At 34.2% G+C, this 17314-nt stretch overlaps 2 protein-coding genes and 1 long non-coding RNA gene across 12 annotated transcripts; 1 reads left to right on the forward strand and 2 right to left on the reverse strand.

Moving 5' to 3' along the window:
- Positions 1-580: 580 nt before the first annotated feature.
- Positions 581-6988, reverse strand: LOC109800990 (glutamate receptor 3.6). Of its 4 annotated transcripts, XM_083066333.1 has the most exons (8): positions 6861-6988; positions 6153-6507; positions 5292-6044; positions 4693-5150; positions 3982-4259; positions 3771-3802; positions 3272-3678; positions 581-1293 (listed from the first exon to the last, which is right to left on the reverse strand). In XM_083066333.1, the coding sequence occupies exons 1-8, from the start codon at positions 6861-6863 to the stop codon at positions 841-843; spliced, it is 2739 nt and encodes a 912-aa protein (XP_082922459.1). In that variant the 5' UTR covers positions 6864-6988; the 3' UTR covers positions 581-840. The 4 variants fall into 4 exon arrangements, with proteins under 4 accessions (XP_082922459.1, XP_020217527.1, XP_082922458.1 ...); XM_020361938.3 differs by having other exon boundaries at positions 4693-6044; XM_083066332.1 differs by having other exon boundaries at positions 4693-6044; positions 6815-6893.
- A 41-nt stretch (positions 6989-7029) lies between these two features.
- Positions 7030-11555, forward strand: LOC145953015 (uncharacterized). The gene is made up of 2 exons (XR_014430540.1): positions 7030-7813; positions 8449-11555. It is a non-coding gene; the product is annotated as an uncharacterized LOC145953015 (long non-coding RNA).
- LOC109800250 (glutamate receptor 3.6) lies at positions 8967-14157 on the reverse strand. 7 transcript variants are annotated; one of them, XM_083066337.1, is made up of 8 exons: positions 13664-14157; positions 12992-13288; positions 12155-12899; positions 11556-11941; positions 11195-11472; positions 10977-11008; positions 10478-10884; positions 8967-9645 (listed from the first exon to the last, which is right to left on the reverse strand). In XM_083066337.1, the coding sequence occupies exons 2-8, from the start codon at positions 13271-13273 to the stop codon at positions 9169-9171; spliced, it is 2607 nt and encodes an 868-aa protein (XP_082922463.1). In that variant the 5' UTR covers positions 13274-13288; positions 13664-14157; the 3' UTR covers positions 8967-9168. The 7 variants fall into 7 exon arrangements, with proteins under 7 accessions (XP_082922463.1, XP_082922462.1, XP_082922460.1 ...); XM_083066336.1 differs by having other exon boundaries at positions 11556-12013; XM_083066334.1 differs by having other exon boundaries at positions 11556-12899.
- Between the last annotated feature and the right edge of the window lie 3157 nt (positions 14158-17314).

A 17314-nucleotide genomic window follows, 5' to 3' on the forward strand; every position in this document is an offset into this window, starting at 1 on the left:
ATATGTAACCCTCATGTATAATGGGTGCTTACCCATAAAATTGTACATCCGTTGTCTGTAGTTGTGATAAATTGTGGGAATTGCAGTTTTCACTGCGTTCATTGTGATCACACTGGCTAAGAAACAAAGTAGCTTGAGAAAATCGTATTTGTTAGGAACCTCTCTGCAAATTGAAATGCAGGACATGAAATGTACGTGATGATTAAGAAGATGTAGGAGCTGCAAGAGGAGGATGATAGTGTTCCACGACATGTAGCAGTACATACAACTCTAGCAACTAATTATAGTCAAAGCAGGAAAGTATTAGTACAGCACATGGAAATGGTGGGTGGTCATTGTCATCTTATTTTGTTTCCTGCGAAGGCTCGTTGTTATGCTAAGGGTATTAGAGTAAAGCTATGATTGTCTATCCAACGACAGTCTCAACCATGTTCACGTTGGTAAGCCTTTACATTTAACTTATTGCTTATGTATTTTTTACATTCATAAGACAAATAACTGATGTTACGTTATATAATCCATTGGCCTCATAAGGAATCTAAATTGGTTTTACATATATATATATATATATATATATATATATATATATATATTATTTATTTATTTATTTCTGCTGAATGTGGTTTTACATATATTAACTGAATCAAAAACTATTTTTTTTGGTAGAAAGACCAAGTTAAAAATAAGTATTACATACCAAAAGCTTTAGATTATCCAACGAATATTTAATAGGGGAAAAAATACTAGTTGCAGTAGGGATGAAGAGGATTGCAGATGTAATAAGAGACTATAGATAATCGTGCAGAAATGGCAACAGTTGGTCATACTTTGCTAGCACATTCACTTCTGCGTGAAGCATATCCCCTTATTGGAGTTGATGGATGACTCGATGCTTCTGTATGAAATCCTCTCCTTTTTCCTTCTCTTGGACCGGCTCTTAATGGTCTCTTCCTTTTCATCTACAAATGAAAGGAAAGTCTTAAGTCGTGAAGATCTTGATGATCCTGACCTTTGGTCAGTGGACCGAAGTTCCTCTGGGTAATGCTTGTGGTATTGCTTCCAAATATGTATAAGATGTATGAAGAGTGCAAGCAAACAGGCTAGCCCACAGATCACATAGATGCCCCAAAAGCTTTTAAGTTGGAGTCTTTCCACTTCTAGCTTTGCACCCTGTGATATGCAAGCTCGACTTAAAAGCCATTTGTCATGGATCCTTTGTAAATCTCCACTATCTATCATTTGCAATATGGAAGTTGACAGGTCAACTGCTAATTGCGAGTCTCGTGGAAAGGCCTGAAGAAATATAAAGGATGAGAAGACATGTTACCATAAGCTGGCAACTTTAAATGTGGGAACAAACAATCAAGAATCCTGAACTAGATTCCAGGACCGGTAATAGAACTTATTATTTTCAATAATGTAAAAATTAAAAGGTAATACTAATTTCTTTCAACTTTTGTTAAATTTCATCTTAATATCCATTGACATTAAGTGAAGTTGTTCAATAGATATATAAGTTGCATAGTTGCATCCCAAGAAGTGAGACGTGATGTGAGACCTTCCAATCCCCACTCCTACCTTCTCCATAGATATCTACCAAAATAGGCAAGACTACTAGAATAAACAATTTATCAAGATGAACAATAGACTCTAATGTCATGTTAAATTTCATCTTAAAATAAATTGACATCGACTGAAGTTGTTCAATAGATATATGAGTTGCATCTCAAGAATTGAGACATCTGAAGTGAGTTTTTCTAACATTTCCCTTCTTACTAAGAATAACAAGTTGAATTCAGTTTATTTGAGCAATAAATAGATTAAGAATATGCTCCGGGAAGATTGATCAATTAAAGCTTTCAATATATAAAGAAAATCACATCTTTGTTTTTTCCCCTTTGCCTCCAAAACAAAGTTGTATGTATAGTTAGATGCTATTGATGTTTTATGATTACATGCTTTTACAAACTGTACAAACGTTTTTAGTGGACTCTTGACTCATCGTTAAGGGCATGCATGGCAGGAAGAATTGAAGAATTTAAAGATTAGAACAAGATAAGGTGATATTTTGTTGGTGAAAAATCCCCTTTTTATGCACAATGAAGATCAAAGGGTATGGATATACATAAACAACACAAATATAAAATAGTGGAGACATGGATTTAACGTATTTTGACACTTGATGCTTACATCCACTAAAATTAGAGATGACAAATAAGTTTATTTATCCATCATCCATTCGATTCATCTACAAGCAGGTCCATCTAATTTATTCATTATAATAAAAATAAATAATGGATCAAATTCAATCTATCGATTTAGTTTTATAGATAGTTAGTAATCCACCCACTACTTTTTCACAATCCATTAAAATTTTAAAATTTTATTTTAACATAAAAAGTGTTTTGTTAATTTTAAAAGACTATATAAAATATAATGACTTATAAAGAAAAGTGAAAGAAATAAGATATTTTAAAAAATAAAAATTATTTAATTTTTAAGTATTATTTTTATTGATGATTGAATATCCATCCATGAAAAAGTTATTAATGGATGAATTAGATGAAATTTTTTGCTTTAAATAAATTAATTGGATTGGATTTTTTTGTGAACTTTTAATGAATCTAAATAGATTAATGAATTATTTTTATTCAATCCATTATGATTAGCCTAAAAAGTTATCTGATATATTCATTTGTCATTCTTAATCGGAACATCGTAACAAACATTTATTATCTCAAATCACATTACAAGTTTTTCGGATAAACTTGAGAAACTCTCCATTACAACCCCCTCCTCCTTCTCACATAGGGCAATAATTCTTTTTCAACCTCTGAATAAGTGGTATCTCTTCTCATTACAATATCTTTTTTTATAGTCGAGATTTAAGACTATAATCATAAATGTCTCACCTCTTCATTTACTTCTCATGATGATAGTGGGGTTTTTCAAGAGTCAAGATACATTTAGCACCTTTTGTATGTATCTCTTAACTTTCCACTTTCTTCATTTATTTGGAAATATTAATTGTTAATTTTTTAACATATTTCTATTGCATGCAAGTATTGGGGGGGATTTCATCAATACGCAAGCCATGTGAAACCTTCCAAGTATGGGTTTTGGTAATGTCTGTCTTAGAAACTATGCAATGTAATATCTAACAATCATTAAAAAAAATTGTAAATTGCAAGTAGTTACAGTTGATTCTTAGAAAAGGAAAAGAAAAAAAATGTAAATTGTAAAGAGTAAAGACCATTTGGAAGATACTTACAAATCCCCAACCGTTTCTAGTGAACTCTTGACCTACAACAGTTAAATCACAACGGCTGGAGAGGAAGATGTCAATGTAGGCACGCTCATCAATGTATGCAGCAACACCGCCATTTTGGGGACCCTTTCTCAGTGCTTTAGCAGCTTCTTCCGGTGTTGTTAGAGGAACAAGCCTGGATTCATCGATACCAATTTCCTGAACTAAATAATTTCCAGCAAATGAGCCCTGCTTGTACCCAATAGGCTCTTTGCCATTTACTAAACTTTCAATGCCTTTAATGGGTGAATAAAGCTGTTGCACTGTGAGGATTGAGGTTAGACTTGCCGTGTAACTTGAGTTAATTATAAGAACTACAAATAACCATATGATCAACACAAAGCGACCAAGTGTGCTCACTGTATTTTCCCCTGCATGGTATAGAGAAACACAACTTAATTAATCGAAGGGAAACTACCACATTGACCATAGATGTCATAATAGACAGAGAACTGGTACTTACGGTGGGAAAAGAACATTGTTGAAAAACTAAACCTGCCAGATGCAACACAAACAAGTTACAAACATAAATAACAAGCTATATACAGGCAGAGATAATAGGGAAATTGAAACCTCTTTTTAATTATGGCTTGTATCATTAACATTTGTTGTGTTCTAAAAATGTTAGAATATGGTGAGCCTTGTAAACGGGGGGAAATACAAGATTTCCTTACCATAAAACAGTAACTAATTGTTTTTTGGGTGGTCCCCTAAATTCATCATTCACCTTATGCTCCAAAATCCAAACAACAGCTCCCACTAATATGAAAAAGATCGCTATGACAAACCACATCATTGGTGTAAACGGGGCCAAAAAGGGCAAAGCACTAGATTCTGCTCTCCTAACTGGTGCTACTACCACTAGACCAGACTCAATATATGGCTGAGTAAAATCCACCATCCTTGTTCTTTCTGAAGTAATTGCAATGTCACCTACTGCACCATCAAATTCCTGCACAGGATGAAGAAAATTGGTCCGAGGTTATAATAAAAATCCAAACTCCACACAATTATTGGCTTGATACTTGTTAGAAAATGTAATTGTCAGTAGAACAATAAAACATTAAAACCATAAAAACAGAGAAAAGGAAAGTGAGAGAACAAAACAATCACGTATTTGTTGGATAACTATACTATTTTACATATTTTTTATTCATATAGAAGGCAAGTACATTAGAAAATGACATCCATATATCATGCTCATACATGCCGTCGACAAAAACATGTATTTATCATCATTAAGTGTATAGATTTGTCAAAAATCAAGTATTTAGAAGGACATTACTCATTAAATTGAACAAATATAATTGCAATAGAAAAGCAACCATAATTAATTACCACAGTAAAAAAGAAAGAAATTTTTTTACTGGTTTAACAATACTCACACCCGTTGTGATCAGACGAGTAAGCTCAGTCATACTAGGATTGTTCTTGCCATCTCCATATGTGACGAACTTATAGGGAACAGCATAAGACAGCAGGTTAACTGCAGCAAGAAATACATCAATGCAGAATCCCTCAAACAAATGAGTGCCTTTTATTTGCGAGACAAACTCGGGGTAACTAACGCTTTTTGGTACTACAATCTTTAAGACCCTTCCATTGTTTGGAAAAACCCAACCGCGAGGTCTCTGAACGGTGTTTCCAGGCCAAATCACAGGGAACAAGTTTTGATTTTCCCTGCAAAGACTGGCTGGTTTGGAATGAAGTTTTTCTGGAGGAACAACTGATAATCCAGAGTAATTAGACCAATAACCGATCCTTCGAGTTCCTGTTCCGACCACATTAATGATTTCATATGCAGGATTAACAAGGTTTCTGTCAGATGTATACTTGATTGGACCTGACACACCAGTCATGTTAATCTCATAAATGTTATTGCGTAATAAATTTCCTTCATTAAAAATTTTCAAGGCATCAAGATGCAAGTTGTCTCCATGTAGGCTAGATAGCTTTGAATCAGTTGAGAAAGTAATTTGGTTACCTTGTTTGAAAAATGCATCAAGTCCATGAGCAAGCATATAAATAGTGTCATATGCATAAAGAGCTAAAAAACTTAATCCAAGGGGGACATTAGCATTATTTCCACTGGTCATGTTTTTCCACTTAGAAACAAACCTCCTTTTGAGCTCTGAATCTGTCGTGTATATACGCAGTGTAAGAACTCCTTGAATTTCATCCATTGCTTCTGAAGAGAGGGGATTGTTGATATCAAGCAGAGAAGAGAGGAAAGCAGTGGCTATCCAGACATACCCAGCTTTCATCATCCCAAGATTATTTGCAACAGTAAACACCTTGGGGCCCCATTGAGTATCGGCATGAACAACTATTACCCGTGAATCTGCCAGAGCCACCTGAACAAGCACATTAGTAATCTCTTCAAGAGATGCTTCGGGGCTCAAAGGTGCTTTATATGATATCCTGCACCGCTTCTCAGCCAGCTTATCACCTAATGCACCAATTCCATTTCTCCCATTATCATCATCAATGTAGACAGCAATAACATCTTTCCAACCATAGTAGTCAACAAGGTCTGCTATTGCAGCCATTTGATAAAGATCACTATGACAAGTTCTAATGAAGAATGGGAATTCAAGTGAAGAGAGGGTAGGGTCCAAAGCTGAAAATGACAGCAGAGGAACTTGAAGCTCATTTGCAATATGAGTTATGACATGAGCTGTTACAGAGCTATGAGGGCCAATTATTGCCACCGTTTTTCTTGCCATGACCTGCAAAACTGTAATCACATAGAACTATAATCTGACAAAGTTGAAGTAACTTCATCTGTGGCTGAGAAAGATCTTTTTTAAACTTTAACACAAGGGTGATACTGTGAAAGACATACCCTCAACAATGCTCAGGAAACCTCTATACTTTGAATCTTCTTGCAGTGAGAGGTTCAGCTTGGTTTGACCAAGAATATTTGGATTAGAATTTACATCTTCAACTGCAGCTTCTATAGCAATTTGTATACTTCTACCAACACTGGTATTAAAAGAGAAGAGAGCCCCAATATTTACATAATATGGTCTTGTGGAATTATTCCTGCCCTCCCCAGTTGAAGCGTACCCATTGGAGATAACCATCAAAGCCAAGAGCCAAACTTTAATCATGTTGGATGAGTTGCCTATATAACAATTGCGACTAATGATCACCGTCTTCCACAAACAACTGAAGCAACATCTCCACTTTTTTATTTTCTGAAATACAAAATTACAACTACTAAATTAATATCCCAGAAAGAGGTTTCAACATAACAAATTCAAAAGCCAAACATAACAACATATGTAAAGCAAATCTTAAACACACAAGCAAGATGAGAAAGAAAAAAGCACTAAAGTGCCCGCTAATAAAGGAAACAAGCATAGGATTGCAAGGACAATAACTAGTGCCTTGGCCTTGCTCGGATGGCTTAAGAATTAATCAATAGAAATAGAGCGGTTGGTTGCAGCTTGAAGCAAAATGAGTTAACATTTACAGAATGGAGCAAAATGTGTTTACATTTACCTAATGGAACAATCGACTTCTATTGACTACTCTAACTCAAACTTACCATGGAATGGCATCTGTATCGTCCTTGGTGTTTAGACTTTAGGATTCAGCTAACTGTACATTAATATATTTTATAAGGCATTGGGGAGGGTAGGAGGGGATCTTAAATGATCTCTTGTAGTGTATTTTACCTATAAGTAATGACATTTACTAGTAACTCTCATTGGAGTGTGATACGCCCCAGAAAATTGCTTAAAAATAAATGACTCTAAAGTAAGTAATGTTACTCATAAATAAATTACTCTCGTAAATAAAAAATTAGTCATGCATTATTAACTTTTCATCTTTCATGAATCATAAATTAATCACCTATAATGTTATATATTTTTCATGGTTATGTAATTTTTTTACTTTTAATATTTAATATTTTTTATACACATTAAATTAGTTATGTGAATTTTATTATTTTATATGTAAAAATATTATTTATTATGTTTAATTCAATTAATATTTAATTATAATAATTACATTAATTTTTTAAGTGGTCAAAAAGTGAAGTGTAAATAAAAAATTATAAAATAAGGATTGTTTATAAGATCCAATCATCGAAAAAAATTGTAAAAATATAATATAAATTATTTAAGAATAATGTGACATGATAGATCTCATTTAAAATAAAATAGCAATCTTAATAAATTACTTGTAAGAACTACAATTAAAGATGTTTTAAAAACTTTGTATCATATCAGAATTTCTTGTACATCATAGACCTATTATGGATGTCATAATGCTATGCAAACATGAATCGGAACCATTTAGTTTGTCCGTTAGCTCATGTGAACCAAAATAAATGATTATTATGACATATCAAAGATATCCCGTGATTAGATTTTTCACCTGATTTCGCTTTATACTTTGTATTGTATGACAGTCTATAGAAGGAGCGGAAGTTGGAAACCATACTCATCCCGTGCTCTAACTTCACGTGCAGTTCTAAATTGACATTATACACAGGTTAAATTTAAGTTTTGCTCTCAAATCAGTGTAATTTGATTCTTGAAAATATGCAATCAAATATTGTGTGCCAATTATTTTCGGCTTACTCCTATTGTGTACAATTATAATACACACCAATTATTCGATTATGTGGCTCTCAAATTATGAATTGATGTTTCTTTCTATCAGACTAGCTGTGTGAAGTTATGTTTCTAACTTCATATGTAACCCTAATCCACAATCTGTCTTTACACATAAAAAGTCTGTTTGGATAATTTTTTCAAAAGCACTTCTAAGAGAAAAAAAATAGAAAGAGAAAATGAAATGAATTTCTCCAGGATTTAAAATTAGTTTATACATAAACTAAAATCAACTTATATATAAGCTAATTTGTAAAAATCCAAAATCTTATTTTTAACTCATTCATAATTTAGTTTTAATTAATAAAAAAAATTATTTTTCTCTTCTATAAGTGCTTTTAGAAAAAATTATCCAAATAGGTTCAAAATTGAACATTTGTTGTCTGTAGTTATGATAAATTGTGAACTGCACACAACAACTAGTTCATTTTTCCTCCTTTTCTCCCTTCACATGCACAAAAGAAGTAAAAACTTTTCTTCCACTTAGATCTTGATTTACTGTTAGAATTGCAGTTTTCACTGTGTTCAATGTGATCACACTGGCTAGGAAACAAAGTAGCTTGAGAAAGTCATAATTGTTAGAAACCTCTCCACAAATTGAAATGCAGTGTATGACTTGTACGTGAAGATTAAGAAGATGGTGGAGCTTCAAAAGGAGGAAGATATTGTTCTACGAGATGTAGAAGTACACGCTCTAGCAACTAAATATGGTGTCAAGCAGGAAAGTGTTATTACAGAATATGGAAATGATGGGTGGTCATTGTCATCTCAATTTGTATCCATTGAAGGCTCGTTGTTATGCTAAGGCTATTAGAGTAAAGCTATGATGGTCAATCCAACGATGGTCTCAACCTTGCTCACGTTGGTAAGCCTTTACATTTAACCTACTGCTTATGTAGTTTTCATCTTCATTAGACAAATAACTGATGTTATGTTATAATCCATTCCATTGACCACATAAGACAAATAGTGACACTGTTATCATGATTGCAATCTGCAAGTGAATTGAAATTGATTTTACATATATAAACTGAATCAAAACCTTTTTTTTTTTTTTGTATAAAGACCAAGTTAAAAGTGAGTGTTACATATAGCTAGCAAAAGTTTTAATTTATCCAACGTATATTTACTAGGGGGAAAAAAGTACTAGTAGGCCACTATTTGCAGTAGGGATGAGGAGGGTTACAGATGTAATAAAAGGCTAGAAAATCGTGCAGAAATGGCAACTGTTGGTCATACTTCGCCAGCACATTCACTTCTGCGTGAAGCATATCCCTTATTGGAGTTAATGGATGAGCTTCCCTCACTGCTTCTGTATGAGATCCTCTCCATTTTCCTTCTCTTGGTCCGGCTCTTAATGGTCTCTTCTTTTTCATCTGCAAAGGAAAGGAAAGTCTTAAGACGTGAAGATCTTGATGATCCTGGGCTTTGGTCAGCCGACTCAAGTTCTTCAGAGTAATGCTTGTGGTATTGCCTCCAAATCTGTATTAGATATATGAAGAGTGCGAGCAAACAGGCAAGCCCACAGATCACATAGAGGCCCCAAAAGCTTTTAAGTTGGAGTCTTTCCACTTCAAGCTTTGCACCTTGTGATAAGCAAGCACTACTCAAAAGCCATTTGTCATGGATCCTTTGTAAATCTCCACTATCTATCATTTGCAATATGGCAGTTGACAGGTCAACTGCTAATGGCGAGTCTCGTGGAAATGCCTGAAGAAAAATGAAGGATAAGAAAACATATTACCATAAGATGGCAAATTCAAATATGGGAACCAACAATCAAGTCGGGTATATTATTAATGCAGAACTAGGTTCCAGGTACCGGTAATAAAACTTATTATACTCAATAATGTAAAAATTAAAAGGTAGTTTCCTTCAACTTTTTCCACCCACCCAAGAATAACAAGTTGAATTCAGTTCAATCGAGTAGTAAATAAATTAAGGATTTATTTGGATAAACTTTTTTAGAAGAAAGAATGAAATTCGTTTTTCCATAAACTAAAATTGGCTTATATACAAGTCAGAAAACATATGTTGAAGAAACTTATTTCTTTTTGTCTTTCCTTAGAAGAGTTTATGGAAAAGTTTATTCAATTAGACCCTAAAAATATGCCATAGGGAAAATTGATCAAGCTTACAATCAATATATACAGAAAATCACGTCTGTTTTTCCTAGTTTTCCTCCAAAACAAAGTTGTATACTTGTATGTATGGTCAAATGCTACTGATGTTTTATGAATACATGACTTTACAAACTGTACAAATGTACCAGCGGACTCTTGACTCTCGCTATCATTTATTATCATGCATGGCATGAAGAATTGAAGAATTCAAAGATTAGAAACAGCTAGGATGATATTTCTATTGCATGCAAGTATTTATATGGGCTTTGGTAACATCTGTCTTAGAAACTATTTGATGCAAAGTATAACCATCTAATAAACATTCCAAAAATTGTAAATTGCCAGTAGTTACACATGCTTTTTAGAAAAGGAAAAGAAAAAACCAATGTAAATGTAAAGACCATGACGAAGATACTTACAAATCCCCAACCGTTTCTGGTGAACTCTTGACCTACAACAGTTAAATTACATCGGGTGGAAAGGAAGATGTCCATGTAGGCACGCTCATCGATGTATGCAGAAACACCCCCATTTTGGGGACCCTTTCTCAGTGCTTTAGCAGCTTCTTCTGGTGTTGTTAGAGGAACAAGCCTGGACTCAACAATACCAATTTCCTGAACTAAATAATTTCTAGCAAAAGAACCCTGCGTGTACCCAATAGGCTCTTTGCCACTTAATAAACTTTCAATGCCTTTAATGGGCGAATAAAGCTGTTGCACTGTGAGGATTGAGGTAAGACTTGCCGTGTAACTTGAGTTAATTATAAGAACTACAAATAACCATATGATCAACACAAAGCGACCAAGTGTGCTCACTGTATTTTCCCCTGCATGATATAGAGAAAAGCAACATGATTAATCGAAGAGAAGCTACCACTTTGACCATAGATGTCATAATAGACAAAGAACTGGTACTTACGGTGGGAAAAGAACATTGTTGAAAAACTAAACCTGCCAGATGCAACGCAAACAAGTTACAAACATAAATAGCTAAAACCAAAGCTATATACCAGCAAATATAGCAAGATAATTGAAACCTCTTTATAATTATTGCATGTATCATTAACATAGGTTGTGTTCTAAAAAATTTCAATGTGGTGAGCTTTGGAAAAGAGGGGAGATACAAGATTTCCTTACCATAAAACAGTAATTAATTGTTTTTTGGGTGGTCCCCTAAATTCATCATTCACCCTATGCTCCAAAATCCAAACAACAGCTCCCACTAATATGAAAAAGATAGCTGTGACACACCACATCTTTGGTGTAAACGGAGCCAAAAAGGCCAAAGCATTGGTTTCTGCCCTCTTAACTGGTGCTACTACCACAAGACCAGACTCAATATATGGCTGAGTAAAATCCACCATCCTTGTTCTTTCTGTAGTAATTGCAATGTCACCAACAGCACCATCAAATTCCTGCATGGGATGAAGAAAATTGGTCTCAGAAGATTATCATAAAACATCCAAACTCCACACAAAATCATTGGCATGATACTCACGCCGGTTGTGATCAGACGAGTCAGCTCGGTCATACTAGGATTGTTCTTGCCATCCCCATATGGTACGAACTTATAGGGGACAGCATAAGACAACAGGTTCACTGCAGCAAGAAATACATCGATGCAGAATCCCTCAAACAAATCGGTGCCTCTTATTTGGGAGACAAATTCATGGTAAAAAACACCTTTTGGTACTCCAATCTTTAAGACCCTTCCATTGTTAGGGAAAACCCAACCACGAGGTCTCTGATCGGTGTTTCCAGGCCAAATCACAGGGAACAGCTTTTGACTTTGCCTGGAAAGACTGGCTGGTTTGGACTGAAGAGTTCCTGGAGCGACAACTGATAATCCAGAGTAATTAGACCAATAACCGATCCTCCGAGTCCCTGTTCCAACCACATTAATGATTTCATATGCAGGATTAACAAGGTTTCTATCAGATGTATACTTGATTGGACCTGATACACCAGTCATGTTAACCTCGTAAATATTACTGCGTAACAAGTTTCCTTCATTAAAGATTTTCAAGGCATCAAGATGCAAATTGTCTCCATGTATGCTAGATAGCTTTGAATCAGTTGAGAATGTAATTTGGTTACCTTGTTTGAAAAATGCATCAAGTGCATGAGCAAGCACATAAACAGTGTCATATGCATAGAGAGCTACAAAACTCAATCCAAGGGGGACATTAGCATTATCTCCACTAGTCAAGTTTTTCCACTTAGAAACAAACCTCCTTTTGAGCTTTGAATCTGGTGTGTATATACGCAGTGTAAGAACGCCTTGAATTTCATCGATTGCATCTGAAGAGAGGTGATTTTGAATATCAAGCAGAGCAGAGAGGAAAGCAGTGGCTATCCAGACATACCCAGTTCCCATCATCCCAAGATTATTCGCAACAGTAAACACCTTGGGCCCCCATTGAGTATTGGCATGAACAACTATTACTCGTGATTCTGCCAGAGCCACCTGAACAAGCACATTAGTAATCTCTTCAAGAGATGCTTCAGGGCTCAAAGGTGCTTTATATGATATCCTGCACCGCTTCTCAGCCAGCTTATCACCTAATGCGCCAATTCCATTTCTCCCATTATCATCATCAAAGTAGACAGCAATAACATCTTTCCAACCATAGTAGTCAACAAGGTCTGCTATTGCAGCCATTTGATAAAGATCACTATGACAAGTTCTAATGAAGAATGGGAATTGAAGTGAAGAGAGGGTAGGGTCCAAAGCTGAAAATGACAGCAGAGGAACTTGGAGCTCATTTGCAATATGAGTTATGACATGAGCTGTTACAGAGCTATGAGGGCCAATTATTGCCACCGATTGTCTTGCCATGACCTGCAAAACTATAATCACATAGAACTATAATCTGACAGAGTTGAAGTAATTTCATCTGTGTTTTAAGCTTTAACAAACAAGAAGGGTGATACCATGAAAGACATACCCTCAGCAATGCTCAGGAAACCTCTATACTTTGAATCTTCTTGCAGTGAGAGGTTCAGCTTGGTTTGACCAAGAATATTTGGATTAGAATTTACATCTTCAATCGCAGCTTCTATAGCAATTTGTACACTTTTACCAACACTGGTATTGAAAGAGAAGAGAGCCCCAATATTTACAAAATCTGGTATTGTGGAATTATTCATGCCCGCTCCAGTTGAAGCGTATCCATTGGAGAAAACCATCAAAGCCAAGAGCCAAACTTTAATCATGGTTGGATGAGTTGCCTATACAACAATATCCACTAATTATCACCCTTCTCCACAAACAAGGGAAGCAACATCTTCACTTACTTTTTTCTATAAAAAAAAGTACAACTGCTAAATTAAGATCCCAGAAAGAGGTATTAACATAACCCCAAAATTAAGGGTGTTATTGCATTACATAACACATTCAAAAGCGAAAACATAACAACATATATATGGCAAATCTTAAACACACAAGCTAGATGGGAGAGAAAAAAGCACTAAAGTGCCTGCTAACAAAGGAAACATGTATAGGATTGCAAGGACAAGGACAAACAGCAACGTGTAAAGAATAGAACTTCCACCAAAAGGGTAATACAGGCCTGTTAGATTCCCAAAAAAAAGTGGCTTCTTTACCTAGCACCAATTTGGTGTAGAAAACGTGCAGCTTGTTTGAATTGGACAAAGTTTAACCAGTGGCACAGGAAGAGGGAACCAAAAGTAGTCGCAGAGGAAGACCATAAAAAGCATAATGGAATATGGAGAATCCGAGCACTGGGGAAAAAAAAGTAGAGGAAATTGAAGGGGGAAAGGAGATGACAAAAAGGCTAATGCTATGGTATGGCTATAGTTGGTGATGAGAAATATGGTCCATAAAAATTAATGCTTATGATCACATAGTATTTTTGTTCTCTTTGTCGTTATTTATTTGTATGATGGGAATAGAATAGCAATAGCAAAAGCAACAGTGACCCTTGGCATCAATAGCTTGGGCATTGAAATGAAAACACCTCATGTGTGAAATTGTCTTGAAAAAGTTGGAGATAATTGTCACTGTACAAAAGAGCACGAGGCAACAACGTGATATGAACCCCTCTGAACTTTGAGGACTCTCCTCTCTCTCTCAGAGGAGTGGGTCTGATTCTGAAACAGGACACAGAGTCACACATCATTGGATTGGTTGTGATTAAATCGGTGTCAATGACGTGGAATTTTCTTGAACGGAATATTCCATTTCCACGTTTTTATTTTATTGTTTACAACGAAGAAGACGACTTTGCGTAGAATAAATAATTAACAGAGTGTGAATACTGAATACTGAATACGTATATTCTATATTTAATATTTAATATATGAAATAATAACAGTATGTTTACGTTTTCATGTGAAATAATAAACTGGGCCTTTGGTTCAAAGTGGTAAATTATTGATGTGTTGCAGGTGTGATGATTATATAATGTAAAATCAAAGTAATGTAAGAATGGTTTAAGACCAATTGTTTTCAAATTAGTTTTAGGATTTTTTTTGTTTGGTTATGTATGAAAATAAAAGACAAGCAACAGAAAGTACGCCATCAATGTTTTAATTATAAATTAGTTTTAGGGTTTAATGATTATATATCCACAGAGTAAAAAATTTTAATTTTTTTAAAATCAAGAAATTTATTATATGACAATTTTTTATTGTAAGGCAATGTAAAAAAAAAAATTACACCATCAATATATAAATTATTTTCTCTTAGTTTTAAAAAAATTAATTTGAAGTTATGAAATGTAAATGAAATATGCATTTAAAATAAAAAAAATTAATTAAAATATCGTTTAAAGTGTATATATGTAGGTGAATGTTTTCGCCACATTCATTGTATAAGAAGAATAAGAGAGAGGTGGGTGATGCTGTTGTATTCACACCACAAACAGAAAGTGCATTACCATTAACATCACCAACATGTTGGAGATTAAGATATATATCGTCATTCTAAATACAGTGGGACCGACTACCGAGATGAAAAAATAAAAAGAATACAACCTTAATTTCTTTCCGTGTCGCTGTCAGATCTCTCTTCACTATTTTTGCCAAAACCTGATTTACTCCAAATATCAATTAAATCATGCTCTATGAAATGAAATGGTGTCATTTACTTATGCATAGTTGCATTTTTTTTTATTTGTGTAGTATAGTGTTTATTTTCTATATTTTTTAATTGTGCAAATTTTTGTTTTTATATTTTTAAAGTGAAATTTACGGTACAAACTTGATTTATGCATTAAAAATTTTTAATTTAATTATTTAATTGTTAAAATTTAATATAAAATATTAGTTATTGAATAGAATAAATTAAGATAAATTTACTTTTTGAATAAGTGGATTTCTCCTCTATAATATTTTTATTTAGTAGTATTAAATAAATAAATATATATATATATATATATAATTTCTATTGTAACAACCTTTCATAATCTCTACATTCAATGATTTAACTAATAGTAGTGGGAAAACATCTAACTACGTAGGATTAATATATAAACAATATTTGGATATATGCACAATAATATATACGTGTAAAAAGTTAAAACAACAACTAAAAGACTATAACAACTAGACAAGTATACAAATATGTACAAAACCCAGTATTGAATATTAATCCTAAATTGTCGGTTAAGCAACTTAACTACACTAGCTACATCAAAGTAGCCCAAAACAAAACACGGGTCTGCCACTAACTAGCATGGCCTCTAAGCAAACCTTATGCCTCTAATCTATCCCTCTCCTACTTTTATGTAAACATGATCATCACAATCCAACCACAAGGAAACAAACAGGGTTAAACTAGTATTCAAAAGAATAATTATGTATCTAGTATAAAAGTATAACAATTATACTACTGACACCAACATGTAAACCACACAACATGACACCTCATGGTTTACAACATAACAACATATGATAATTTCAACTTGTACCATGACACATACAATTTAGCAACAACTCAACATAACATATGAACATCACCACAACCAACACATTGTATGCATAACACCTGAACTACATGCATTGTCACACATTCACTTACAGAAATCCCCTACAATAAAGGTGAACAATCTAAGTGACGCAACCCTATCAAACCAACATGATCTTTTTACACCTACTGGATTAATAGTCAATTTGGATACCAATCCATAACATGGTTTCTTGGATTTTGTCACTTAAATTAGGAAGTCTAGTATTTCTCTCAGGATAGAACAACTTAAGTGTGAGTCTACCACAACATTAGCTTGCATAAATAAATCACTTATGGAATTAGCCTATTGACTACCTTTTAAATACTATGTCCTTTCAATACTTAGTTAGGAATTTTGTCCCCTAACCTTGTACCTTTCTCAGTTAGTTATTTTATATACGTATGTCTCAACCTTGCTCACATACGGATCAACATTGGTCACTTGTAATCAATATGGTTTGACATGGTCCTTATACTATGATCACTTATAGTCAGTATGCCTAGACCTTGCTCACATACTACATCAACTAAAGTCCTAAAGAAAACTCAACTATCTATTTCAAGAGTTAACTACTAAAAAAAGGATTTTCAACAACTAGGCTCGTAAAACATCACATCAAAATATCTTCACAATGAAATATCCAATTTTCGAAAATACCTTCTCCTTTAGTCTTAAGTGAATCAACACAACACACCTTGATGCCTTAATGCCTCACTAATTCTCAACATCATCGCCTCAACATTTCAACAATATAATCATCTATATACATTATTCCATATCAATGTATAGAGAACTAACAACATACATCAACATACAACATGTAATAAATTCAACTAACCTATACATATTTACCATTTTATTAAGAAAAAAACACATTTTCATGAGGTAACTCATGTCTAGTAGTATTCTCTCCGCGCTTGACATCATTGAAGTTAGGAGCTATTGGTCTCGCACACATTCGACACTACTCATCCCACGACCGACGTGAATGAGACAAAGAGCCTTTGTTGGAGTCATGTCTAGCATGACTAAACTCATGTCCAACCCTATTTCAAGCAGAGAGTTTATGCCTGATGTCTGGCATCATTGAATTGACATCTATGTTGTCTAGGGTAGAAAGCCTCTGTCTAGATCATGTTTGATGCCCCCTTCTACAAGGGCCTAACATCACCTAGTCAAAGACATTACTTTCTCATCACACCTGACACCATTCAAATTATGTTAGACATGATCAAGTCAAAGACATTTGCCTCTCTTCATGTTTGACACCACCAATCTCACACCT

Source organism: Cajanus cajan, chromosome 11 (genome assembly GCF_000230855.2).
Source record: "Cajanus cajan strain Asha chromosome 11, NIPB_CcT2T_4, whole genome shotgun sequence".
Classification (NCBI taxonomy): domain Eukaryota; kingdom Viridiplantae; phylum Streptophyta; class Magnoliopsida; order Fabales; family Fabaceae; genus Cajanus; species Cajanus cajan.